Genomic DNA, 26687 nt, shown 5'->3' with positions numbered 1-26687 from the left:
TATTGTTCAGATTATTACATTTGTTCCTCTTTTTTTTTCCCCCCATAACTCCCCTCCTCCCAGTTCCCGCCCCACCCTCCGCCCTCACTCCCCACCCACTGTCCTCATCCATAGGTGCACGATTTTTGTCCAGTCTCTTCCCGCATCTCCCACACCCCTTCCCCCCCAGGAATAGTCAGTCCATTCCCTTTCTAAGTCCCTGATTCTATTATAATCAACAGTTCATTCTGTTCATCAGATTATTTATTCACTTGATTCTTAGATTCACTTGTTGATAGATGCATGTTTGTTGTTCATAATTTGTATCTTTACCTTTTTCTTCCTCTTCCTCTTCTTAAAGGATACCTTTCAGCATTTCATATAATCCTGGTTTGGTGGTGATGAACTCCTTTAGCTTTTCCTTATCTGTGAAGCTCTTTATCTGACCTTCAATTCTGAATGATAGCTTTGCTGGATAAAGTAATCTTGGTTGTAGGTTCTTGGTATTCATCACTTTGAATATTTCTTGCCACTCCCTTCTGGCCTGCAAAGTTTCTGTTGAGAAATCAGCTGACAGTCGTATGGGTATTCCCTTGTAGGTAACTGAGTTTCTTTCTCTTGCTGTTTTTAAGATTCTCTCTTTATCTTTTGCTCTTGGCATTTTAATTATGATGTGTCTTGGTGTGGTCCTCTTTGGATTCCTTTTGTTTGGGGTTCTCCGCGCTTCTTGGACCTGTAAGTCCATTTCTTTCACCAGGTGGGGGAAGTTTTCTGTCATTATTTCTTCAAATAGGTTTTCAATATCTTGCTCTCTCTCATCTTCTGGCACCCCTATAATTCTGATGTTGGTACGCTTGAAGCTGTCCCAGAGGCTCCTTACACTATCCTCGCATTTTTGGATTCTTTTTTCATTTTGCTTTTCCGGTTGGGTGTTTTTTGCTTCCTCGCATTTCAAATCATTGACTTGATTCTTGCACTCCTCTGGTCTGCTGTCGGGAGTCTGTATAATATTCGTTATTTCAGTCCGTGTATTCTTAATTTCTAGTTGGTTCCCCAATATAAGATCGAGGGTCTCATTAGTTTTCTTGTAGATCTCATTAAGTTTATCGGCGGCTTCTAAACAGTTCTTGAGAGACCTTAAAAGTGTGGTTCTGAACTCTATATCTTCCATTGACAATTTTGTCCTGTTTCTTTGTCTCCACATTTTGTTATGCTTCCTTGGTGCACCCCCTAGTGGTCTTTGTTCACAGTCTTATAGTTAAATCTTGATTGTTGTAGCTAATTCCAGGGAGGGTTTGACCTCCAGGCCAAGTGGCTATGAGAATCAGCTGTGTCAGCAGTGAGAGAACTTCTGTCCTCTAGGGAGGTGCTAATCTAGCCTTTGCCTGAGGCTATCCCGCAAATGCCTCTGTGCAGGGCTTGGGCAGGGCGGGTCGCACAGGATCAACAGGGTGGGCCTGAGAGAGCAGTTATGGCGGCTCTCAGTCCTGTCCCCAGGGGCTCTGCCTCTCTGAGTCCCAGCACCCGCTGCAAAGCTCAGAGAGAAAGCTGCACTCGCTCTGACCGAAGCCAGACAGTCCCGCTTCTCCCGTTTGAGTCTGGGTCCCTAGAGACTCGCCCGGATCTGGAGTTCAGAGTCTGCGACTCCCTCCCGATTGAAAACGCCAACCGCGCCCTCCGCCGCCAGCCCGCTCCGCGAACTCCGCACCTCAGAATTTGACTTCAGCACTGCGCCTCCTCTGAGTGTCCGTATGCGTTTCTCTTTCCTCCTAGTTGTAGGACTTCCACTCAGCCAGCGTTCCTGTGGTTCTGGGTGATGTCCCTTCCGTTTTTTGGTTTCACTTTTGAAGTAGTTGTTCAAAGCAGCAAACTCCGGCGTTAACCTATGCCACCATCTTGGTTCCTCTATTTCCAAATCTTTCCATCACCCCAAACAGAAACTGTGCACCCATTCAGCAGCATCTCCCCTCCCCAAACTCCCGCTAGCCTATTCTATTTCTTCTAAATTTGCCTATTCTAGATATTTTTTTTATTGATTTGTTTTTATTTTTCTTATATTTTTATTGATTTCAGAAAGGAAGGTAGAGGGAGTGATAGAAACATAAATGATGAGAGAGAATCATGGACCGGCTGCCTCCTACACGCCCCCTACTGGGGATGGAGCCTGCAACCGGAGCCTGTGCCCTGACAAAATCGAACCGTGACTGCCTGGTTCATAGGTCGATGCTGCTGAGCCACGCCGGCCGGGGGGGGGGGGGGGGGGGGGGAAGGGAGTGAGAGAGAGACAGGGGATCGAACCCACAATCCAGGTGTACGTCCTGACTGGGAATTGAACCCATGACCTTCTGGTGAGTGGGATGATGCTCCCTCCAACGGAGCCACCCGGCCAGGCGTAGACACCCGCTGAACGTGGAATCCTGTTTTCCGGGGACATCGTGTTGTCGTGGGGATCAGAAGTCACTCCTTTTTGTGGCTGAGTGACATCCCAGTGTATGGTGTTTGATGCAGAATCGCGCCTGTGCTCTCAGAAGCCTTTTTATTTCTGAAAAGTCCTTAGTAACGCCGCCCGCACGGCCCTGAGGACGGAGCCTGGTCAGGCCTTTCCGCGTCCGAGTCTGTGAATTGCTTTCCCTGGAACGAGGCTGGTCTCCTGGGCCTGTCAGTTGCGGAGCAGCGGGGGCTGAGCACCACGGGCGGGAGTCTGAGGGCCCAGGGTGCAGCCCGTCCCTGGGGGAACTCCCCAGCGAAGTCTGCATCGCTGGTGGTGTGCGGTCCCTGGCTCCTGTCCTCTGGTCTCTGTGGTCAGCGTGTGACCCGCCAGAGACCTTGTCACCTGGTCAGGTGCAGCGGGCACCCCGGCTGCTGTGTCTGATGAGGTGCGAGAGCCCCGCATTTGGTGATTCTGGTGGGTTCCCCTCCCAGCTTAATGGCTGTCTCCTGGAGCGATGACCCCCGGAGCTTCTTACTCCATTTCCTGTCTCACTTTGCCTATTTTAGATATTTCTTTTCTTTTTTAATTGATTTTTTTAGAGAGGGAGGGAGGGAAAGAAGCATCGATGGGAGAGACAGGGGATCACCAGTGTAATTTTTAAAGACACCCATATTTCAGAGGTGGTCGCTATGCCCTGTGAAAGGCCCTCGCCCCCTCCCACCGGGGGTCCTGAGGGTTGGGTCTCAGCTCGCTGCCCAGTTCATGACGCCCCAGTCACCACACACCCTGTGGAAGGTGGAATGGGGGGGTGGGGGGAGAGTCTGTGGGAGCCAGAGACGGCCGCCTGTCTGCTTCCTGCAGAGAAGCCGACAGCCCCCACCGCTTCTTGTCTGAACACAGACCGGGCAACTGCGTGTTGTTTAAAGGAGCACAGACCTGTCTGGCCAGCCTGGCTCAGTGGCTGAGTATTGATCTGTGAACCAGGAGGTCACAGGTTCGATTCCTGGTCAGGGCATATGCCCGGGTTGTGAGCTTGATCCCCAGTGGGGGGTGTGCAGGAGGCAGCCGATCAATGATTCTCTCTCATCATTGATGTTTCTCTCTCTCTCTCCCTTCCTCTCTGAAATCAATAAAAATACATTTTTTAACAAATAAAGGAGCACAGATGAAAGAACAAAAGCGCCACCTCCAGGGCTATCGTAGAAACAGGGTTTTAATATAATATCCAAGTCTAGCATTTACTATTTACAACAAATAAATATTGCCCCTCCCCAACTGGTAAACATGATTTTTGCCTTTTATACAAATATCCACCCCCTCCCTTCCCCCCAATCCTCCTTTCCCCCGGCCCCGCCCGTGTGGTCCCGAGAAGCCCGGGAGGCGCCAGGGGACTCGCGGGCCTGGTCCTCACTCACAGGTGAGGAGGGTCCCTCCTCCCCGAGGGGGGCCAGGCTCACATGCGGGGCTCCCGCACTCCGTGGCCTGACGGTGGATCTTTGGTGCAGCCTGCGGAAGGCTCGAGTGGTGGAGGGGCCGGGCCCCGTGAATGGCACGGCCGGTGTCCGTGGGCGCGAGGAGAGAACCGCAGTGGTCAGATCCAGTGGATGCGCGGGTGCCCTGGGCTGCCCGTGGGCACAGGTGGCAATGACCCACACCTGGGAAGGTGTGAGGGAGGTGTAGCGAGGGCGTGCCCAGTGGCGGGCAGGGCTCCGTGCCCGTGGCAGCTCCTGGGCCAAGTCGGCTAGTCCTCTGGCTTCAGAGAGCGGAAGGCACCTAAGGCGGCAAGTGGTCCCGGGAGGCCAGGTCAGCCTGCTGACGGGCAGGCGTCAATCCCGGCAGCAGGAGGTCCAGGGAGAAACTGGAGTCGGGGCGGGCGGCCCGGTGGCAGGCTGGGCAGAAGGTGCCCGCCTGGCCTGGGCCAGTGTCGTCGGTAAGTGCTTGGTTGCCCAGCCTGCCAGAGCCTGGAGGGCAGCCCTGTGGCTGGGCAGCGCCAGGGACCAGCTAGAAGATGCCCTTGGCAATCCTGAGTCCCTTCTGCTTCATGCGGGGGAGAGTGGAGCTGGCGCCATGCCGGACCTTGGCCCCCTTGGTGAAGGCCCGTTTCTTCAGGACAAAGTCATAGTTGGCAGCAGAGTTCATGGCGTAGAACACGTTGGCGTTGTCCGGGATCTTCAGCTCTGGTTGGGGAGGGGAGAGGGGTGGTCAGTATGAGAGCCCCCAGGACAGGCCCGGGCTCAGCACCGAGACCTCCAACCCACCCCCAGGCCCACCAGGGACCCCTCAGCGACACGGGGCCAAGGAGACTGCGCAGGCGGGACGCCGATGGAACCTCGCGACTCCTCTCCACGGGTCCGACTCCACGGCCCCGTCTCTGGAGCGGGGGGAGGGCCACCCAGGCTGCCCCCTGGCCCGCTGCTTTCGCTGACCAGGATCTCAAGCAGGAATAGGTTCTTTAGACCCCAGAACACCTCCGCGAACCCCACCCTGCTCAGCACGAGAGCGCTGGGCCCAGAGAAGGGCAGACCGCTGTGCCGCCGGGGAGCCAGGCACCCCCAGGCCCTGACGCTTGGCTCCTGTTTCCCACCCGCCGGCTGCCCTGCCAGGCCCCCCCGCCCGCTGGAACCTGTGCCCACTGCCCCGTGTGGCTCTCTGGGCCAGTGATGGCGAACCTTTTGAGCTGGCGTGTCAGCATTTTGAAAAACCCTAACTTAACTCTGGTGCCGTGTCACATAGAGAAATTTTTTGATATTTGCAACCATAGTAAAACAAAGACTTCTATTTTTGATATTTATCTTATATATTTAAATGCCATTTAACAAAGAAAAATCAACCAAAAAAACGAGTTCGCGTGTCACCTCTGACACACGTGTCATAGGTTCGCCATCACTGCTCTAGGTCCTTCACCTGGGTCGGCCTCACGTCCCACCTCACGAAGACGGTGCAGGGAGGTGAGAGGGGCTTTAGAAACCAACTCTGAGATCATGGGGGCCTGGCTGATGGTCGGGGCTCATGTCGGGGAGCAGCTCAGGGGGGAGGACGTGGGGGGTGACGTTTACAGTTAACCTTTATGGCACACGTATGTCCCAGGAGCGTATACCAGGGTGGGCAAAAGTAGGTTTACAGTGCCCACATGGAAAACAAAACAGTAATTAAAAAATAAAAGAACGAAGGCTGTGCTTGGTGTACTCACAACTGTAAGCCTACTCCCCGCCCTGGCTGTGTTACGTCCCTGTGGGAGGTGGACACGGGAGCTGGCTGGGATCCTGAGCTCTGGCCTCTGCCTCAGAGTCTGTGCTCTCCCGGTCCCTTCCCTGGGGTTTAGGGTCCTGAGCTGCCCCCCAGCAGCCTCTGCCTTGGACTGAATGTCTGTCTCCCCCCAACATTCCTGGTGAAAGCAAACCCCAAGGCAATGGGATCAGGAGGTGGGGCTCTGGGAAGGTGATGCGCTCGTGAGGGTGGAGCCCCTGTGAAGGGGATTAGCGCCCTCCCCCACGTGCGGGCACCGCCAGAAGTCAGTGTCTGCCTCCGGGAGAGGGCCCTCGGCCGACACGGCTGGCACCCTGACCTTGGACTTCAGCCTCCAGAACCATGAGAAATAAGCTTCCGTGGTTTATAAGGCACCCGGTCTGCGGTGGCTTGTGACGCGTGCGAGTGGATGTTAACATACTTAACACTCCAGTCCACGGCAGTCACAGCTCTGCTGACGCACACACTTCCCGTCCCAGCCAGAAGGTGCCCCAGGACGGCTGTGGGCTCGGCCGCCTGGCTGCTTTTCCCAGGAGGAAAGCCTTTCTCCTTCACTGCAGCTCTGGACGGGGTTCGAGACCCGGGCCCAGAAATCCAGGGGGGCAATGAGAAAACTCTGGGGTGTCCAGGCCCAGCCAGGAGCAGGTCGGTGTGTGTGTGTGAAGCCTACCCCTCCCCTGCTGGTGCGAGTTCGGGGGGTGGGCCTGGTGCTGCTGCTGCTCCCGCCCCGCCATGCCGCCCCCCCACCTCCTGCCGCCGCGGGCCCCTCACCCCCCCTCCTGCCGCCGCGGCCCTCACCCCTGGCCCCGCTTACTTCTCTCGTCGGAAATGACCTGCACCAGCTCATACTGCTCCGGCTGCTCCTCGTCCAGGTGGTGCTTGTCCATGGCCTTGCGGATGACAGCCGGAGCCTTGTCCTGGCTGGTCACCTGGATCGGGTGGGTCGGGCCATCAGGGGGCTGCGGCCAGGAGCCCTCCAAGCCGCCCTGTACCACGCACGGGGGCTCACAGCCTCTGGCCGGGTGCTCGGTCTGGGGGGGGGGGGCTCGCCAGCTCCCCGGGGAGGCCTTGCAGTGACGAGGGGTCTTTCCCAATTGTTCCTACTCTCCATCCTCTCACAGGCCTGCCACCCTCTCCCATACTTCCTGGGCAACCAACTGCCCCTCCACAACAGCACCCACGAGCCTGGGGCCAGACAACCCTGGAGGTGGGGGCCACGGGCCGGCCAGGGGCCGCCAATGTGCCAGGCCCGCCAGGGTGGAGGCTGCCGCCGTGGTCCGCACAGGCCAGGCGGCCCCTGCTGTGTCCACCCCAAGGGCCAGAGTGCAGTGGCTTCAGACACAGGGTCATCCAGGCGACTGTGGCACGGGGCACCCTACCCAGTGGTGGGGTGTGGCGGGGACCCCCACAGGTCAATCCCACTGGATGGATCTCGACCTTCAGATTCCATGCAGTGTCTGATCGCTGGCCACTCTCCACACACACACCCGGCCACCAGCCTGGCACCAGCCCGTCCCCCGGAGACAGTCATAGGTCTCTCTGCCCTCCTCTGCTCTGACCTCCAGTGACTCCCGTCCCCCCAGCCCCCGACACTTCCCTGACCCTCTTACCCCTGGGCCCCGGGCCTGCTCGCTGCCCTTCCAGCCCCTGGGAACCCCCCTCCTTGGGACACTGCCCGGTGCTCCCCGAGACCTGTTCCCTGGCTGTGATCAGACGTCTACTGCCCTCATCCGGCCGCCGAGCCTGGCCTCTTCACTCCGTCCACCCTGACCCGCTGGAAGGAGGGCGGCCGGATGGGCGTCCAGTCCTGTGCTGCCTGGCAGAGGGGGGCCCGGGCACCGCCGCCCGCTCACCAGGATGCTCTTGTACATGTTGCCGTTGTCCACGTCCAGGCTGACCCGGATGATGCAGCAGTCGCCCACCTGCTGGTTGTAGAGCGGCAGCGAGGCGCTGTAGCTGCTGACCCCCGAGACGGAGCGCTTGTGGGTGCGGGCGCTGGCCACGGGCGTGGTGGAGGCCGAGGAGGAGGAGGCGCTGCTGGACGCCGAGCTGATGCCCGAGGTCTCCGGGGACGACTGGGAGGCCGACTCCCAGAACTGTGGGGACGGCACGGTCAGCAGAGGCCCCGAGCCCTGCAGGGCGCCCCAGGCGGGGACCCAGCTCTGGGGGCTTTGAGGGGCTTCCTGGCCCCTTTTGTGGGTGTGGGGGGGGGGGACACTGGAACCCGGAAAGGAGGGGCTGCAAAGGGCTGGGGGGCAGTCACCTTCTTTTCCTGGCCGTCGGGGGACTCAGGGACAAAGCTCATGGTGATCTCCTCCACGTCGGAGCTGGAGGAGCCGGCCGAGTGGACGCTGAGCGCGTCGGCAATGTCCCCGCCGCTGAGGTAGGGGCTACACCTGAGCTGGTCGCAGGATTTGGAGTGCGAGCTGCCGCTGGTGCTCAGCTCCGTGCTGGGGGCCTGGCGGCTGGAGGGAGGGCTGGGTTACTTGTGGGAGGCCTCCCCGGGGACACATCCCATCCCCGCCCCCCCACACTCTGCTCCAGGCACCCCATTGGCTCAGGCCATGTGACATCCTTTAGCATTACCCCCGTTTCAGAGGAGGAAACTGAGGCCCAGGGAGGTGAGGTGACTTCCCGGGTCACAGGGCTGGTCCGTGGAGGAGCTGGGATCTCAGTTCCAGCTGGCGGCCTCCCGCTACCCCCAGGGGACCCCCAGCCCGTGGCACCCACTCGCTCCAGCGCTTGACGATGGCCGTGCTCTTCTTGGCCTTCAGGGTGTTGCTGGCCGACTCGGAGGGGGGCTCCAGCTCACACGACAGGCTGTAGCTACGGGACAGGGCGGCAGCTGTGAGCTACTGGAGCCACGCTCAGTCTCCCTTCCGGCATGTGCCAGCGGCTGGAGTGTGGGCACCCAGCCACCTCGCCAGGCAACAGGGTCAATGCTGACAAGAGCCCGTGCCGCAGGCCCTCCAGCCTGTAACGCGCCCGATCCCCGCCCGCCTCACCTCTCGGCCTCGCTGAGCCGCGCCATGGCCCGGAACCAGGCCCCGAACTGCTCCTCGGGCTGGATGCTGTAGTTGTTGCAAGCGGACTGCAGCAGCTTGATCTGGGCGATCACTTCGAATTCCTGGGGCCAGAGGGCAGGGCGGGGCGGGGAGGGCCTGAGTGGGGTGCTGGGTCACCTCCTCTTCTCTGCCCCCACCCAGGCCTGACCCGATCCTCAGCTGGGTTCCAGCAGCCCCTCCCCAGGAAACGGTCCTGGGTGCTCACTCCTGCTCCCCAACCTCCTCTGGAAGAGGGTCCCCCTTCTGCATGCAGCTCTCCCCATCAATACAACAGGAAGGGGGAAGCCAAGAGGGTGCGCTGGGGGCGTCTGATTTCCCGCCCCAAAGTGAGGGCAGTGGCTGCTCACCTTCCTCCTCTTCTCGAAGTTGATCAGTCTCCCCTGGAAGGCAGACAGCCAACGCCCATCAGAAAGTGTCCCCATGCCCATGACCACCTGGCTCCCCTCTCAGGCTGCACTACCGACAGCGAACACCAGGGGGCAGGGCATGCACACAAGCTTAGACCTTGGGTGGGTCCTGGGAGCTGGGCGCTGGGGAGACCTTCTCCTCCAACTTTCTGAGGACAGATGGAGCGACTGAATCCTCGGACAAGAAGACCCTGCTTGGCTACCACGTGGCTGACCTTGGAGGGTGTGGCCATGGGCACGGCTTGAGGGAGGGGCCGTGTCCAGCTTGGCTAAACTCTCCTGCAGCTCTGAGCCCCACGGCCAGATGGTGAGCTAGTTACCCACTGGTAAGAGGGGCAGCTGCCCCGACGCACGGGCCAGGGGCTGGGGCTCAGGGCTCGCTGAGGGGCCCTCTCTCCTCGGGCTTCAGGGCCCGCCCCGCCCCGCCCCGCCCCAGCTCACTCACATACAGGTAGTCCTTCATCGCGGTGTCCAGCATCACCAGGTCCGTGAGAAACGTGCCCAGGTAGGGGATGGTGCCCTGGATGACACCCTGTGACATCGAGGTGGTAAGTGGGGTCCACGCACTCCTCCGGGAGCCCCTCAGCCTCGGCCCCTAGCCCCAACCCCGGGCTCCCACTCAGAGCAGCCGGGGGACCCTTAAGCGCTCATCCCCCTCCTAGTGCCCATGGCCCCCAAACCCTCCAGTAACCTTCCAGGCCTGGTATCTGGCAAACCCCCAAGATGATGGGTCCCTGACCCTCCCTGCCCCGAATCCCCCGAGCCTGGGTCTCAGGGGCTTGCCCTGGTGGCTGCAACTAGTCCTCGACAGCAGCTGGTGAGGGACGGCCCTGCCAGGCCAGGTCTAAGGGGCGTGTGAGGCAGGAGGGCAGCGGGCGGGGGACTCGGGAGGCCACCCCGCGCTTCGGGCCTGGGCACACTCACCGTCTCCTTCGGCCGCTTCTGGGCTCTCTTGGGGTTCATCTCCAGGGTGGCAAACTTGGAGGTCCCCTCCTGCCAGGGTTGAGCATGGGCTCAGTGAGGCCTTCTGCCCTTCGCCCTTCGCCCCCACATGCACCCAGATCTGTCTAGTCACTTGGACCCACGCCTGGGCAGCCCCTTTGGGACCTGTCCCCTGGGCAGGCACGTGCCCTCCCCTGGGAAGTGAGCTCAGACAGAAGGGGGTAGCAAGGGCCTGCCCAGGGCACAGGCTGGACTGGGCAGGGAAGGGATGCCCACCCGACACCATCACCACCAGCCCGGAGGGCGCTGTAGGAGGGGATCGCACGGGAGCAGGAGACCTAACCCTGCCAGGCCGCCCACCTTCTAGAAAAGCCTCCCCTCTCCCAGGCCAGCCCATTCCCCGGGCCTCCTGTCCCTGAAACTGCCCCCACCTGCCCACAGCCCAAACAGGTCCCCCTCTCCCCAAAGGTCCAGACGAGACAGGCCCGGAAGTTTGCAAAGACCTTCTGCTGCGAGGCTCCGCCCACCTCACCTTGACGAGCAGCTCCCTGCTCAGCGAGTAGTTGTTCTCATCCGAGAAGATCTCCGACAGCTTCTGGAAGACGCGCACGCTGTCCCTGGGGGCGGGAGGGTGTGAGCGCAGACCCCTCTCCTCGTAGAGCCCAAGGGCCCGAGCTGCCGGGCGCTGGTCCCACGGTCCTAGGGCTCCGTGGGCCTGGGGGTGGGGCTCTCAAGTGGGTCACCTGGGAGCCGTCCCCAGTTCTACTGAGGCCTCTGTTGGGACCAGTTTTGACTTTGTGGCTCAGTCCAGGGCCTGACAGATAGGGAACCTGAGTCCTGAGGCAGAACTGCTGGCCTAAGGCCAGTGGAAGGTTTGCCCCCCCGCCCCCCCACCCCACATGTGGGCCCTGCAGGTCGCAGGCTCACCGAGGGCAGGGCCCAGCCCACCTGGACACTTCCTCCCACGTCTTCTTCAGCCGGTGGATGGAGTTGCTCTGCAGAGCGGAGAGGATGGCGTAGAGGGACGAGAAGTTCTTGAGGACCCGGCACTCCTGGGGGCAGGGGAGCAGCGTGAGGGGGGCTGGCACCTCCCCTTCTGGGTGACATGCCCGGGAGCCCCCCTCCCAGGGGACCTGTGCCCCATGAATATCGCTGGGGGGTGGGAGGGACCTGAGCTCAACCCAGGAAGGAACCTAAGGAGGAAGTGAGCACGGGGGAGGGGGGGAGGGGGGCTGGGGGGAGACAGGTCAAGGTCATTGAGGCCCTGAAACGAAAGGGCTGGTGCCACAGACCACAGCCCTGGGGGGGGGAGGGTGAAGGCGGCAAAGGGCTCCCGCATACCCTGGCCACCTCAATCCAGTGCTCCACCACCCTGGCCCGGGCCCGGGCCGTCGCGCTCCGGTCCCCGAGGCAGGTGGTGATGACGCAGTTGGCCACGCTGTTGAACTGGCTGACGGTGGCCCGGACGGTGGGAGCCAGGTGCTCCTTGCCCTTCTTGTCCCGCTGGGACCAGATGGAGCCCAGGCAGTGGTAGGGCACCACCTTCTTGAACAGCTCCTGGGGGCAGGGGCGTGTCACTCGGCTCCGCCACACCCCAGCACAGCACCGGTCCCCCCCAGTCCCAGGCAGGGCCCTGATCAGTGCTGGGGACCTGAAAGCTGAGGCTGTGGCTGAGCGGTGGGCCCCGGGCTTTGTTCCCTGCCCCGTGGACACGCGCGGGACCCGGGATGAAACGCCGGCGGGAGAGTGTGGCGTCCTCACCAGCCACACCCTAACTGCGGGCACCACACCAAGTGGCACCGGGTGGCCCTGAGCCCCTCCCTGTCCAGATGCTCATCCATTGGGGGTCCACAGCTGGAGGTGTGGCCAAGGCTGCCCTGGGGCCAGTACAGGTGCCTATTAAGTGGTGAGGCCTCCTGGGCAGATGGGGGAGCTCCCCTCCCCCGCAAACAGCCCGGCTCCCCAATTTTCTATTGTTCCACTTCCTTTAATCCTCAGTTACTCTGTGCAGAGAGGGGGTGGGTGGGGTCCCAGCTCCACAGTCCGCAGGGAAATGGAGGCCTGGGGATATGAAGCTCGCCCGGGTCACACGGTTCGCAGAGCTGGAGCTGGGGCGGGGGTGGGGGGAGGCAGGGCACCAGCTCGGACCAGGGAACGGCCGTGTGGGCAGCAGATGCCAGAGGAAGGTGCGCCCTCCTGCCCGCTGAGCAGAGCTGCTCACCGCGTCCATCAGGGTGAACTGCTCCGCCACCAGGTAGGGAGGAAATGCCAAGAGGTGAGGCCTCTCCTCGCTGAGCCCGTTCTCTGCAGCCACAGGCGAAGGCCAGGAAGGCTCTGGTGCTGGAGTCGGCTCTAGCTCCAGAGTTTGCGACAGAGCCGGTTCCAGCTCTGCAGTTGCTGTTGGAGTGGGTCCTGGGGCTGGCTCTCGCTCTGGAGCTGGTTCAAGAGCGGGCTCAGGCTCTCCAGCCAGCACTAGCTCTTGCTCTGATGCCAGCACTGGACTGGACACTAGAGCTGGCGCTAGACTGGATGCTAGAGCTGGCGCTGGAGCTGGCTCCTGCTCTGAAGTTGGCACAGGACTGGATGCTAGAGCTGGCGCTAGACTGGGCGCTGGAGCTGGCGCTGGAGCTGGCGATGGAGCTGGCTCCTGCTCTGAAGTTGGCACAGGACTGGGTGCTAGAACTGGTGCTGCAGCTGGCTCTAGCGCTGGAGCTGGTGATAGAGCTGTAACAGGAGAAACGTTCAGCAACACGCCTGCTTTCCCAAGACAAAAACCACGCCACTGCCTTCCAGAGAAGCCTCAGCCCAGGACGCTTCCCCACCCGCAGTCAGGTGGGTGGTCCGAGGCCAGTCTCTGCTCCTGGCCTGCCCACGCCAGCCTCTGGAGGTTCCTCTGTGTCCAGCACTGACCCCGCCCCAGGGCCCCCCCATTCTCCTCACCCTCCAGCTCCGCCTCCGTGAGCTCCGTGCGCTCCAGCTGAGCCAGGAGCAGGTGCGCGCGGCGCTCCAGGTCCGAGCCAGGCATGTTGAGCTGCACGTAGGCCACCAGCTGCTTGAGGCAGGGGAAGCCCGGGGGCTGGTAGAAGTCCTCCGAGTACTGGTCCAGCCAGGTGCCCAGGATGGAGGAGATGGCACTGGGCGGGGGATGGGGGCAGCAGAGTCAGAGGCCTGGCCCCCCTCCATGCGGCCCTCCCATGGCCCTGTGGGGGTTGGACTCTGGGCCCGTCCCTGTCCCTCCAGCGGCCAGTGCCCCTGTCCACCCAGCCTGGTGAGCAGGCAGGGTGCCCTCCATTGACCGTGTGACCACTTCCCCTGCCCGGAAAGCCTGATACCCTCTCTATCTATCTCCAGCACCCCCCACTGGACCGTACGCTCCACCAGGTCAGGGAGGGGCTGCCTGCTCGGTCCTGGCACAGACTGGCACACAGTGGGTGCCGCCTAACCATGCAGGGAGGAGGGGCCAGCAGCGAGTGCCCTGCCCAGCTGTCACGGCCCTCGTGGCAGCTCAGCCTCAGCTGCTGCCTGATGTGCTGCCCTATTCTCTGTGCCTCGTCTTCCCTTGACACTGTCCGCGGGGAGCGGGCGCAGCTGGGCTGGGAGGACGAGGTGGGGCCGGGTGTGAACCGGCGCTCCCACACCACCTGTCCTGGGCACCCAGACAGGGACAGGGCAGGGACGGGGCGAGAAGGGCTGGGCGGGCTGTGGGGGGACGGTTCTCTCTGGGGGGCTGGCTCTAGGTCCCCAGCCTCCCTCTGCCCCCTGGGGCCCGGGGCCCACCCACAGCTCCCCACTCTCCCTCCTGCTGGAGCCCTCAGCCCCAGGGGAGCGGGGCCAGGGTTCTGCCCACCCCGCAGCCTCGGAGGCCCTCCCAGGGCCCGAGCGCACTCACTTCCTCAGGTGGTCCTGGGGCCCGCCGTCCTCGTGGGGGTAAGGGAGGATGCATCCGTACCTAGAGGAGGCGGTGAGGGCGTCACACCTACCGAACCTGCCGGGCCGGCCGCTGTGACGGGCCACCCGCCCCCCGCTGGGCCGGAGCCTGGAGGGCCGGGGTTTCGCTGCGTTTTGCACTGAATTATGTTCTGTGCCCAGAAAAGTGCCCAGACACAGGACGGGCCTCACAAATACGTTTGTGGGATGAATGAACCCCAACGGGCACCTCACAGATATCCGAGTAGGCCTGGGGCCCCCAGCCTGCCCCCAGGGCCCTTGTGCTGGCGCTCAGGCAGGGGACCCCGAGAGAGAAGCCGGAACCTCTACTCAAATGAGAGCTGTTCACCCCAGGGCACAGGGCAACGAGGCTGGAGGCAGAGAGCGGCTTTGGCGGGAGAGTTCGGTCAGCCCCTGGCAGTCCCGACAACCTGGGAGGTGGCTTGTGTTCACATGAGCAAACTGAGGCTCAGAAAGGGCAAGTCATTTTCCCGGAGACGCACAGCAGCAGGTGGGGGAGCCCGTGCTGCCGAGGGCGGGCGCTCACCGTTTGAACAGCAGGTCCAGGACCTGCTGGGTGGTGGTGAAGGTCCGGTAGGTGCACAGGAAGATGGTGACGTAGGAGAGGTCGCTGCCCTGGAAGGCGGGCACCAGGTGCTCCACCAGCTTCTCCAGCGTGCCCGCCTTCACCGTGCGCACCTTGCAGGTCTCGTACAGGCTCAGGGCCGACTCATTTTCACACTGGGGTGGGCAGAGGAGGGCCATGTGGGCAGGGGCAGCAGCAGGAACCCCCAGAAGGGTGAGGGCTGGAGCGCAGATGAGCGCCCAAGCTCGCGGGGACTTGTGGCAGGTGGGATGTAAGTGTCCCCCCAGAAAAAGGTTCTCACGTTTAAAAGTGGATCTGAGGGGGTGACGGGAAAGGCCAGGCCTGCCGGCCATGTGCTAGCTGAGCAGGACAGCCCCTCCCTGTGGGAAGAGCATCACCCAAGCACCCTGGCAGGAGGGAGCAGCACCGCAGGGCACGCGGGCACTCAGCGCAGGGCGGTGCCAATGGCCACAGAGCCTGACCGGGTCCCAGGCCCAGAGGGGCTGGATCACCGTGGTAACCGGCCGCCCTTCCGGAAGGCCGGCCTCGACTCCGACCTGGAGGGGCCACGGGCTGTGCTCGCCAAGAGACCAAGTTACAGGCAACTGTACCGAGCAGCCAGCCCCCACCCCACCCTTTTTGGGGTGAAAACAGCCCTTCCTAAGTGTGGGGATGTTAAGGCTCGGAGGTGTGGGAGGACAGACAGGAGGACAGCGGGGAGCAGCAGCCAAAACAGGAAACACGGGCCAGACGCACAAACACTCCCAAACCAGCACGAAGGGAAAAGGGAAGCCAGTGGAAGTGGCCTTTCTGATGTTCACACAGATGTGCCAGCAGCGGCTGCACCTGGCGGGGGGCGGGGCTGATTCCTTTGGGAGCAGGACTGTGGGGCCCAAGGGCAGGAAAGCCCTGGGAGCAAGTGGGTGCAGTCCCAGGGCGGCAGGTGGAACCCGGCGCCCCACACTCACCCCGAGCCGGCGCTGGCCCTTGCTGGCCGTGGGGTGCACCTGCACCTTGCGCAGGGAGATGGAGTAGACGACCCCGTTGACCAGCTCCTCGCCGATCTCCTGCGTGGAGCTCTGCAAAGACAGCGCCCGGCGCGGGCGGGGGTCAGGGCCCTGCCGGCCGATGCTGCAGGGGGTGCCCCCTGCACCCTGTTCCCCGGGGGAGGCCCCGATCAGTGGCCACACACACCTCAGACCCAGAACGAAACAGGAGGACAGCCTGAGAAGGGGACCCATATCAGGGCCACCCCCTCCGGCCCTGCCGGCCAGGAGCTGGGTGTGGACAAGACGAGGCCCCCCCCCCAACAACCTGCCCCTGCCCAGGGTGCCCCCCAAGACAAGCACTGCTGCTGGTCACCTCACAGGTGGTATGGGGAGGCGGGGAGGAGAGCAACCTGTCGGAGTCACGTTGCTGCAGGCGAGTGGCCACTGGGACCCGACAGCCAGGCACCCAGGGGGACGTGCGGCCCTCCCTCCACCCCTCCTCCGCGCCGCCTGCCCCGACCCCAGCAGACCCCGCAGGAGAGCCGCTCCTCCCCGTCCAGCCCTGGAGCCAGCATCACAGGTCTGGGCAGGTGCCGGGCCCCCTGGAGGCCACTTCCTTCCCGTTCTGCTCATTCATGGCCTCGTGCCTTCTTGGGCAACAGAGGAGTTCCCAGCTCCCTGTCAGCATGTGCGCGGGGACAGGGCGGGGACAGTGCTGACGCGCAGGCTGCCGGCCGGGGTTCTGCAGGACCCAAAGCCACGGGACTGGCTGGGCCAGGAAGAGGGGTCAGCCGGCTGCAGCCCGGACCCCGGCAGAAAGGAAGGCCCTTGTGTTCGGAGGCAGTGGCCCCGTCCCGCTGTCACCCGGTCCCGGACGAGGCCACTGAGTCACGGCACAGCCCTCTCCCCGCTGGCCCTGTCCAGGGGAGGGTGAACTTGCAGGGGGGAAGGGGCCTAGGAGTAAAGATGCCAACCTCCGAGGGCTCAGGAGGAGCCGGCTGGGAGGTGCCAGTGGGCACACGGCCATCAATCACACGGTCAGTGACAGCAGCTGGGACCAGGCACAGGTCACTGCCCCAGGCAGGGTGGGCGTGGACCTCAGAGGAGGCCCAGTGCAAAGCGCTGACTCAGCCCGGGCCACTGACAGCCCTGTCCTGACGCCCGGGCTGCGTGGGGCCCGGGGCCGGAACCAGGAGGGCTCTGGGGGGCCCGGGAGCCATCCTCCGGAAGCCCACTTCCTCTGACCCGAGGCCGCCCCCCACTCCGGGCATCATACCAACGGGAAAGCCGCTGCAATCACACCGGCTCCTGAGCCTTCACTGCCTCCTCCAGGGAGACAGCCGGCCGTTTCCTGGAAGTTAGCAGGGAGCAGCACCTCCCACACCCACACAGCCCACAGCCCACGCTGGGGAGGCCCAGCCCTTCCAGCAGGGAGGGGAATTCCTCCTCCTGAAGCAGAAAAACAGAAACAGATGCTCCCATCCTTCCCCACACCCGCTGCCTGCCTGGAAGAGGCCCTGGGGGAGGGGGCCTGTTAGCCCTGCCACCCCCACCCAGCCAGGGCCTGGCCACCCCCACATCTCCTCCAAGTCCCAGAGGCTGCCTCCCACCAAGGCCTGGCCCTCTCCTGGGACTCCAGCCACATCTGGCCCAGCTGAGCCCACGGTCCGGCCAGTCTGGAAGCCGTGCAGGACCTGCTGCCAGAGGGCACTGGGCTCGAACCCCTCCGGAGCCCACACAGCACCTGGCTGCCCCGGCCTCCATCCAGGCCTGTGGACAGGGCGCTCCCTGGCCAGGCTAATGCGCGGGCAGGGCCAGGGTCTTGGGTCTAAATAGCGGCTCTGCACTGAGCCATGGGCCTTGCTGGCTGGGAGCAGCTGGCTGGCCCTGCCTGGGCGTCATGTGATCCCTGAGCCCTGCCCCCACCCCAGGGGCCCCCTCTGCCAGCCGACTGGGGGGCAGGGCGGGATGCTGAGCACACAGGCTGGGCTGGGGAGTCACTGGCCCAGCGGAGCGAACCCCGTCCTCCCTGTCCCCTCCCGCAGCAGCCGCAGGGACAACCCAGACCATGACAGCATCTCTGAGTGCGGGCACCATGGAAGCCGTCGACCGAGAGGCAGGCGCAGGCTCTATGGGGAGTTCCAGGGTCCTGGGCGGAGTGGGCATCTGTTCCCTGCCTCACCCCCTTGCCAGGGGAGGAAAGCAGCCGGAGCCCGGGCATCTGCCCCCAGAACCCACACATGACCCTGGGCCACCCCGTGGGCAGAGCGGGCCGCCTGGGCCAGAAGCAGCCGTGGGCAGCAGGCCCCGTGGACACTGGCAGGGGCTGGGAGCCTCAGAGAGGAGGGGATGGCCTAGCAGGCAGATGTCCTGAGGGTCGGCGTCCACGGGGCAGCCCTGAGCTGTTAGGCGGAAAGACTGTCACATGGATGGTGTGTCCTCAGTGGACAGAGCCTCCTGTCCCACCCAAGCAGGCACCCCAGGGCCCTGGGACCCCCTCAGAGCCGTGCCTTCCAGCACCTGGGTCCAGTGGAGTGAAGGTGGCGGGGTGCCCCCAGGCCCTGGTGAGCAGAGGCCAGCAGAATGGGCACCCGGGGTGTCCCATAGCCCCGAGCCCTGGGGGGCATCTGTTAATGTGTCACCGCATCAGCCTTTTCAGGGTGGCGGGCCGGCAGGGTGCTGTCCCCAAATGACTGCAGGCCAAGCCCAAATGCCCTCAAGGTACCACTAGGGGTTCGCCAGGGCTCCCGTGTGCATTGGGTCACCACTGTGAGCTGCTGCTTGGGTCCACCGAGTCACTGAGGCCACCCCACGGCCCTGACCGGCCACCCACCAGCCCCTGGCAGCCCTAGTGCATGAGGCCCCTCCCCAGAGTCCAGCAGACCCCAGAGCACGGTCCGCATGAAGGGCTCTGACTCCCAGCTCTGCCGAGCCTCCGCCCTCGGCCTCAGTGAGCTTGCCTGCGAAGTGAAGAGAAGAGCGTCTAACAGGGTCACAGTGGTGGCCGCGAGGCTCGAAGCCCAGACGGGCGCCTGGCACCGAAAGTGCCCAGGAAGCGGGACCTGCTGCTGCTGTGGGATGGCTGGGACGCACACAGCCCCCCCCCCCCCCACCCCCCGACCACCACCACCACCACCACCAGCTGAGGCTGAAAAACCTCCCGGGAGACCTGTAAGAGACCTGCCAGAGGCTCCGGGAACCCAGAGGGGGGCCGAGTCACCCTGGAAGTCTGAGGGTGGAAGCCAGCCGTGCAGCTTTCCGACTTTTCCTCCTTCTGCTGGAAAGCAGGAGCTCCAACGTGAGACAGACCAAGAGGGAACCCCAGGAATTCTAGGGACCAGGCCACACTCCTCCTCAGCCGTCAGGAATCCCAGGCACCCATTACACAGAGCGGGAGACTGAGGCCAGGAGGGTGACCCAGCGGACAGTGTCCAGGCTGAGGAGAGAACCAGGACTGTTCAAGTCCAAGTCCTGGCTCATCTCTTAGACCATCAGCCCAGGGCCGGGAGGATGACCCTGCTGGTGCGCTGCACTGAGCCCAAGGGCACAAAGGGGACTCAAGGTCAGCCCTGCATAAGGGTGGGCCACTCTCCTGACCCAGACACCGCAACCCACAGAGGCAGCCTTGGCTGGAGACCCCTCAGGGTGTCTGGTTTCCAGGGCAACCGCGAAGCTCAGTGATTCCAGAAATTGGAGTTTGGAGGCTGTGCTGAGCCCCCAAAGAGGCTGGCCCATCTCCCCAAGAACCCTCCCGCCAGCCGGAGCGCAGCTCTTTAAATGTGCCTCCATGGGGAGGAGAGATGGCTGGTGACGGCTGAGGAGGAGGGTGGCCCGGCCCCTGCGGTGTAGGGTGGGGCTGGCTGAAGGTCCAGTCCCCACAGCAATACCACGGACCAGTGTCCAGCACACGTGGGCACTTCCTGGGCGGCAGGCCCTCGGCACACGCGTCGCGGTTAGTCCTCCCCACACCTCACTTGATGGATGAGGAAGGAGCCGGGGGGAACGCGCCCAGGCCAGGAGCCAGGAAGTGGCAGCTGGGGCAGGGACTTGAACCCTGGCCTGTGACGCTCCTGTCCTGTGGAGACACACCCAGGCCCCGCTCTACTGGTGGCCGCTCCTGCTCACACGGATGCGGGAAGGAGACCAGGGCTGGGAAGGACTTCCCGGGGTCACACCGCCAGCCGGGGGAGGCGGCTCACCGTCCCCACTGCTCTGTCTGAGGGGACGGCCAGGGCCCCCAAGCCCGAGGTTCAGCTACAGGACACCCTGGGAAGCACCAGGCTGACCTCCCCGGAGCCGGGCAGGACACGCACCCGGGGCCCGCCTGTCGGCTCTGCCGCTGCGCCAGGCGCTGCGGGGACCGCCTGTCAGGCCACCCCTCGCTCGGTCCTCCCAGAACGCTCGGCGGAGGAACGGGCACAGGCCCATTTTACAGAAAAGGAAACCGAGGCTCAGGGCGCAGGAGCAGGTCAGGGCTGCGGCCGAGCCAGCCCTCCAGCGCCCACGCTCCCGCTTCAGCCCCCTCTCTACCCCCCCACCCCACCCCCCAGCTCCCCACCCTCCCACCCCCCCCACCCCCCCACCCCCGCTTCCAGAGGACAGCATACGCCCCAGGCGTGACTGAGAGCAGGCCGTGCGGGCGGCCCACCTTCCCGGAGAGGAAAGTGCCAGAGCAACCCCCGTGCCTGGACTCCCCACACGCAGCCCTGTGCTGGGTGCCACCGCCCTGCCCACCAGCCACCGGGCTCCCGTCCGCGCACCCCCGCCCGGCCGCCGCCTGCTCTAGGCCGCAGGTGTCGACTCTCAGACCCTCAGAAGTGGATCGGAGTCGCTTCACTGGACCTGTGAGTCCGGGAACACGGCGATTCTGGGCCTGCGAGGCTGGAGGCCCCAGCCTGGGGCAGGGAGCCACAGGCCACCCAAGGGAGCCGTCAGGGCCACCCGCCAGCAGCCCCCAAAACCGCCCTCACTGCTCGTTCAGGGGCCACCGAGGGCCGGTGCTAAATTGTCCAACGAAGACAGGGCCTGGGTCCGTCCAATTCCCAGGCGGTCCAGCATCTCCCAGGGCCGACCCCCATCCCCCACTCCCACTCCGGGCCTTCCCTGAGCGTCCGGCACCTACAGCCCAGCGCGCGCCAGTCTTCCCAGCCAGAACCAGCCAGCGGGCACCCGCCCTTCTCCTGCAGCCCGAGGAGCAAAGCAAGAGGGAGCCGCAGGGTCTGTGCGGTCCCTGCAAATGGCAGGCAGACACACAGACATGGGCGCCTGAGGCCATGCCTGGGGGCCCCCAGGTCAAGGCCCTGGGGGTTAAACTGAAGATCTGCACACAGTGTGGTCAGGAGGCCAGAGGACCCTGAGGAGGCGGGGAGCCTGGAAGGAGACCCCCTGTGTATCTCCACCCCAAGAACAGAGGAGCCCCCCTCGCTCCATCTCACCCACAGACGCTCTCAGGCCTTGCAGGCCCGCTGCCTGGGTCAGAACCCTGCCTCTGCCACCTGCTCGCTCAGAGAGGCTGTGCAATCTAATTAACCTCTAGCGCCTCAGTTGTGCCTTCTGCTGAATGGGCTGCTGATAGTCCTGAACGCAGAGGAACAATGCATGGAATCGCTCAGCACTGGGCCTCCCACAGCGTTCCGGCTCCTATGCGCTGTTATGTCAAACCCTGGGGGGCTTGCTGAGGGCTTGCTCCTTCCTGGAGGCCCCCCAGTGTGCTCTGGCCACAGCACTTGGCCTTCCTCTGGCCTCTAAGCATCCCTGCCCCTCACTTGGCCACGGCTTCTGGGCTGCCTGGGCCCGGTTCCATTTTCCCACATCTCCAGCGTCCTCCTCGTGAACTTAACGTTGCCTCGGTGGCGAGCCTTCTCTGACCCCTCTGGTCTTGAGTACACAGTCGGTGCCCAAGAGGACACAGCCCAGGGTCAAGTCCTGGCTGCGTCCTTCCCGGCCGTGCATACGTCTAGCTCAGGGGCTCTGGTCCCCTAGACAGTGGGTCTGGCACATGCCTGGAGGGCTGGATGGGGAGGTGGCGCCTGCATCCAGTAGGTGCTACAGGCCAGAGAGCTGCCCGGCCAAGGAGGGGCCTGCCGGGACACGGGGCATGGGCCGGTGACCCCCAGCGAGCACAGAACCGCACAGGCTTAGAATCAAGATGACGAGGGAGCAGATGCCCAGATGTGCGAGGACATCTGGCAGCCGGGCGAGGGAAGCACTGGCTGGAGGCTGGTAGGGAAATGGGGGGCAGGGGGAGGAAGGCAGAAACTGCCTGGGGGTTTCCAGAAAGGACAGGGCCCACAGCAGTGCTGCTGCCGCTCTGGCGCACGACAGCGGCCAGGAAACCAGCCCCAGGATGGGGGGGGGGGGGGGGGCGGGCATTGGCAGGAGGGACAGGGACTTCCCCGCCCCCTCCACCGCCCATGGTAAATGGTCATTGTGTTTGGTTTCCGGCAGTGGACTCCTCTTCTGCCAGGACCCTGGTTTTCCTGCTCCAGCCAGAAGCTTCCCCTTTGATTCTAAACAGTGGTTGGGGCCTGGATCTGGTGCTGAGTCCCGGATGGCAGCAGCAGGAGGGGGAGAGAGGGAGGGAGAGGGGGAGGGAGGGGAGGGAAGACAGAGAGAAGGCCACCCCTGGGCAAGGCTAGGGCTCAGACCTGCCTCTCCCTCAGGTCCCCAGGGATGCACACGGTCAGAGAGAGGGAGGGAGGGGGGCAGGGAAGGGGCTGAGCAGCTGGCCGCACCCTGGCCAGGAACCTGCCGGGCGCTGAGCTGAGAGCTGAGAGCGTGCAGGCCAGACCCTCCAGCACACAAAGGCCGCCTGGCTGCCAGCTGTAATGCAAGTCAGATGAGGACTGGGCTGGTGTCAGGCCTCCCAGGGTCCTGCTGCAGCCGCCAATGAAAGCCAAAGCTTGGGGTGGATGAGGGTCCCGGACACGCCGAGCTCAGGAGGAAAGTGTCTCCCAGGCTGGGGTCCCCTCCCCCCGCCCCCAGAGCTCCCCCCACGCTGGGCACGGAGACACGATTTGTCCTTGGGCAAAATCTAGGCCCTGGCGAGATACTGGGGACACGCAGAGGCACAAGACCCAGGCTGCAGACTGCCAGCAATCACAGCACACCGGGCCTACAGTGATGGGGGAGGGGGTGCAGGGCTCCAAGGGGCCTAACCAGCACGGAGGGGGCGGGGTGTCTCGGGAACTTCACTGTTAAGGCTCTGGCTCGGCCTTAACATGCCGAGCCCCTCCATCCAGGGCTGGCCTCTGCCCGGGGCCCCGTGCCCAGGCAGAGCGGGTGAGGGGCGCGTCCCTGGATCTGCTCTCTCTGCTGCAGGGGCAGGTGCACAGGCGGGCGCGAGGAAGGTATCCTCCCCCCAACCTGTGTGACCCCATGACCCACTGAACCCCACTACACAGAGCGCACCAGGAACAAGAGTCCCGCCCCCGTGAGCGACAGGCACAGCTCCCCTTCTCTGAATCCTTCCAAACCTACGGTGTGGGGGCATTTCCTTTTCCTTTTTAAAAAAATGATTATTTACTGGTTTTAGAGAGAGAGGGAGAGAGAAACATCGATGTGTTGCTCCATTTATTCGTGCATTCGTTGGTCGATCCGTATATGCGCCCTGATCAGAGGTCGAACCCTCAACCTTGGCGTATTGTACGACGCTCTAACCAACTGAGCTCCGGGGCCAGGGCTGGCGCTGGGCATTTTCTACCCAAGCAGCAATGAGTCGGTCACCCTCTGGGCCTGAGCGGGCCCTGTCCCAACCTCCCTGCCCCGACACCTGGCCCCACAGGCTGCAGGCCTGCTTCCCCTCCACCGGCCCTCGGAGCAGTCCTGAACAGCAGCTCTACCTCTGACCCTAAAGGGGGGTGTCTGGAAGGCACTGTGGTCCCGCCACCCCTGGCCATGCCAGGAGCTTGCCCCCCGAAGCACTCGCCACCGGGACTTCGAAGCTAACTGCCTGTGCAAGCCGGGGCTGGCGGCCGAGACGAAACAGGGCCCAGCCCTGCTCGCAAGGTGACAGCCCGCGGAAACAGGTCTGCCGGGCTGCAGGCGCGAGGCTGGCACCGGCTCCGCGAGGCAGGCGCTGCGGCGGACGAGGGGCAGGCAGACCAGCGCCGGTCCCTAAACTGCTGGAGCAGCTGCGCGGGCGGCCCCCACGTCCTCCCGGCTGCCCTGGGGTTACCGCGAGGAGGGGGGTTTCTGCAGAGGGACCCTCCCTCCGGACCGATCGGGACCCTGGCCCCCACCCCACCCGCTCGCTGGGCCGCGGGCCGGCCCCGGGCTCACCCACCTCTAGGCGCGGCAGGTCGGGGTCGAGCTGCGTGAAGCTGTGCAGCACCACCGGGCAGCTGTCGGGGCCGCCCACCTCCAGGCGCACGGCGTCCCACACGCTGCGGCTCCGCCGGGAGCCCGGAAACAGCGGCTCGGCTCCGCCCGCAGGCCCGGCCGCCTCGGCCCACATGCGCTGCACCATGGGCGGCTCGCAGCGGCGCGGGCGGCCGGCCGGGCCGCGGGACCCGGGGCGGCGCGGGCGGCGGAGGCCCCCGCGGCTCCGCGCTGCTGCGCTCTGCGCCCGCCGCCCGGCCCGCTGAGGTCATGCCGGGGGCGGGCCGGGCCGGGGCGGGGCCGGCGGGGGAGGGCGGGGCCGGCGGGGGAGGGCGGGGCCGGCGGCGGGAGGGGCGGGGCCGGCGGCGGGAGGGGCGGGGCCTGGTGCCAGGGCCGGGAGTGCTGCGCCGGCGCCCCGCGAGCCTCCGTTTCCCTCCGGTAAAACGAGGGCGGGACCCCACTACACACCCCTGCGGACTGAAGGGTCCCGGGTTCGATTCCGGTCAATGGCACAGGCCCGGGTAGTGGGCTCGATCCCCAGTCGGGGGCGTGCAGGAGGCAGCTGATCAATGATTCTCTCATCATTGATGTTTCTCTCTCTCTATCCCTCTCCCTTCCTCTCTGAAATCAATAAAAATATATTTTAAAAAATAAATAAAAAGGATATGCCCGTTGGCTTGGCAACCCCATCTTAGGAATTCACCCTCAGGTGGCGGTCTGGGGGGTGCACAGGGATTTCTGTGTAAGCACATTTAAGGAAATTTGGGGTACACCCCTGCCAACACTGTCACGCAGACACCCCGAGCCGACTGCCAGGCCCCTCGCAACCACGCGGAGCCGCGGAGCTGTAAGAAACCGGATGCTCGCCAGGCGTGCAGACAGGACACCCGCGGGGTGACCGAGGGCCCTGCCCCTGCTCGCCAAGCGGGGGCGCTCTTCCTGTTCCGGCGCGGCTCGTTTCCCCGCCCTTCGCTGAAGTCTCCAGTATTTCTAGAACATTTCTATAATCACACACCTGTGACCAATGCTGGTTTTGTCTGTTCTTAAACGAGATGGGTAGACTGGGTTGGAGTGGGGGTCCCTAGGAGGCGGGTTAGGAAGGCTCCATGACCTGCCCTGGAGCGGGGAGGAGGGCGGGGGACATTAGAAGGACGTCCTCAGAGAGCAGAGCAGCAACGCCGGACCGGACACTGCCCTCGGCTGGAAGTGCCTCCTCCGGGCCTCTCCCGGCCCAGCTCTCAGAACCTGCCAGGGAGGCCGCACCTGCCGGGGGCTCCCTTGATCCTTCTCCCAGGGAGGCGCCTGGGAAGCAAGCTCACAGCTGGGAAAGGGCGCCTGGCGGCCAAGCAGCTCGTCAGGGCACAGACGCCGGCACCGCACGCCACCGCTCTGGCTTTGAGGTGTCCGGTAGGCGGGGAGGTGGGGCGCGGGCAGTTCATCACTACAGAGGTATTGGGGCTCCCCCCTGGGGTCCCAGTGAGCCTGTTCACGGCTCAGCTGTGTGCGCACATGCACGCACACACACCCCTGGTTCCCAGGGGGGCAGTGTGGCCTCGGCAGGTTCAGGCACTGAGCTGGGTCCGAGCCCAGCCCCTCCCCTTCTTACCGTGTGACCCCAACCCCCAGCAGGTCACCTCACCCTGAAGGAACATATTCTGTGTGAAGGGGGCATGACTAACAAGACAGCACCACCGGGCACCTGGCACAAAGGGGCTGCTGGGAGGAACAGCGCGCAAAGCACCGTGGGGCGTGTGGGGCGGTGATAGACGGGTCACTCCTTTCCTCCTCACCCTGCTCAGTGCACCCCGACCCCAGCTGCCCCAGGCTCCCGCCCCTCCCTGGGGGTCCCGAGAAGCCCCCATGCACCCCGCTGCGCTGCAGACACCAGTCCACAGGCCAGGGCCCTGGTACAGGTGCCGCGAAGACCGGCTGTGAACTGGCCGCCGGGATGAGACCCAGGCCAAGTCCAGCCCCACGTTTTGTTTGGCTTGCGAAGTGTTTTTCAATGTTTGAGCCAAAGTGAAAGGTCAGGTGATTTCACATAAAAACCCACATTTCTGGCTTCTCCTGCAACTTTGGATGACCTGGCCACACAAGGTCCGTGTTTCCGTGAGCGGCAGGAGGCTGGGAGGAGCGGCCTACAGCTGTCCCTCCGGCCGGGGCACGTCTGGGTTTGCCACCAGCCACACTGGCCTCCATCACTCCCTGCCCCCTGAGCAGCCTCCCCTGGTTGAGGGGAAAGGTGTGCTCAGGCCAAGCCTTGGGCCCCTTTTTCTTCCCACTTCCATCCCTCCACATCCCCTGACACGGGCAGCAGAGAGGTCGTGACCCTTGAAAAGCTCCCCCACCTGCCCACACACATCCTGGGGCAGACCACTTGCCAGGGGAGGCCCTGGCCGCACCTCTGGGTCTCTGGCCACGCCCAGCCAGGCTCGCTCAGAACTCGCTCAGAATGGCAGCGTTTCCAGCATCGACCTGGGCCTGGGGATGCTTCCCACCCCCACCCGCCCCTGATGGTACCTGACAGGTGTGTCGCGGGACTCCCAGGGCGGCTCAGAGCAAGACTGGGCTCAAGGCCATGTCTGGGTGAGCGCGGGCCTTGGCCATCATCTCCTCCAGCCTGCGCTGGGCCAAGGCCACGGAGGATGCTGTGGCTCAGCGAGGACCAGGGCCCGGTACCCAGGCCCGGCCGTGGGGGAGGAAGGTAGAGGTCACCCCGTCGGGCTGCCTTCTGTGGCCTATATTTAGAGCCCACGGCGGACACGGAGAGGGTGTGGCCTGGCCCGGCTCCTCAGT

The 26687-nt window shown here is 63.9% G+C and overlaps 1 protein-coding gene across 8 annotated transcripts in view; it reads right to left on the bottom strand.

The window, feature by feature from the left end:
* Positions 1 to 3605: 3605 nt before the first annotated feature.
* The window catches only part of RALGDS (ral guanine nucleotide dissociation stimulator), a 38707-nt gene continuing 15625 nt past the window's right edge, over positions 3606 to 26687 (bottom strand). For 3 of the 8 annotated variants that reach the window (XM_036329226.1, XM_036329224.1, XM_036329221.1), the window contains exons 2-18: positions 15552 to 15662; positions 14545 to 14738; positions 13960 to 14019; positions 13011 to 13204; positions 12292 to 12794; positions 11412 to 11627; positions 10998 to 11122; positions 10603 to 10687; positions 10053 to 10121; positions 9574 to 9660; positions 9069 to 9101; positions 8662 to 8783; positions 8387 to 8482; positions 7920 to 8121; positions 7510 to 7752; positions 6471 to 6585; positions 3606 to 4587 (exon numbers count right to left, since the gene is read on the bottom strand). In XM_036329226.1, coding sequence (XP_036185119.1) covers positions 4412 to 4587; positions 6471 to 6585; positions 7510 to 7752; positions 7920 to 8121; positions 8387 to 8482; positions 8662 to 8783; positions 9069 to 9101; positions 9574 to 9660; positions 10053 to 10121; positions 10603 to 10687; positions 10998 to 11122; positions 11412 to 11627; positions 12292 to 12794; positions 13011 to 13204; positions 13960 to 14019; positions 14545 to 14738; positions 15552 to 15662 — 2631 coding nt within the window. In that variant the 3' untranslated portion in view covers positions 3606 to 4411. Of the gene's footprint in view, positions 4588 to 6470; positions 6586 to 7509; positions 7753 to 7919; positions 8122 to 8386; positions 8483 to 8661; positions 8784 to 9068; positions 9102 to 9573; positions 9661 to 10052; positions 10122 to 10602; positions 10688 to 10997; positions 11123 to 11411; positions 11628 to 12291; positions 12795 to 13010; positions 13205 to 13959; positions 14020 to 14544; positions 14739 to 15551; positions 15663 to 23856; positions 24142 to 26687 lie in introns of those variants that run through there. The other 5 variants (XM_036329220.1, XM_036329222.1, XM_036329227.1 and 2 more) reach the window with 5 other exon arrangements.

The sequence above is a fragment of the Myotis myotis genome, unplaced genomic scaffold (genome assembly GCF_014108235.1).
Source record: "Myotis myotis isolate mMyoMyo1 unplaced genomic scaffold, mMyoMyo1.p scaffold_m19_p_12, whole genome shotgun sequence".
In the NCBI taxonomy this organism is placed as follows: Eukaryota; Metazoa; Chordata; class Mammalia; order Chiroptera; family Vespertilionidae; genus Myotis; species Myotis myotis.
This window is presented reverse-complemented; position numbering and strand designations above follow the sequence as displayed.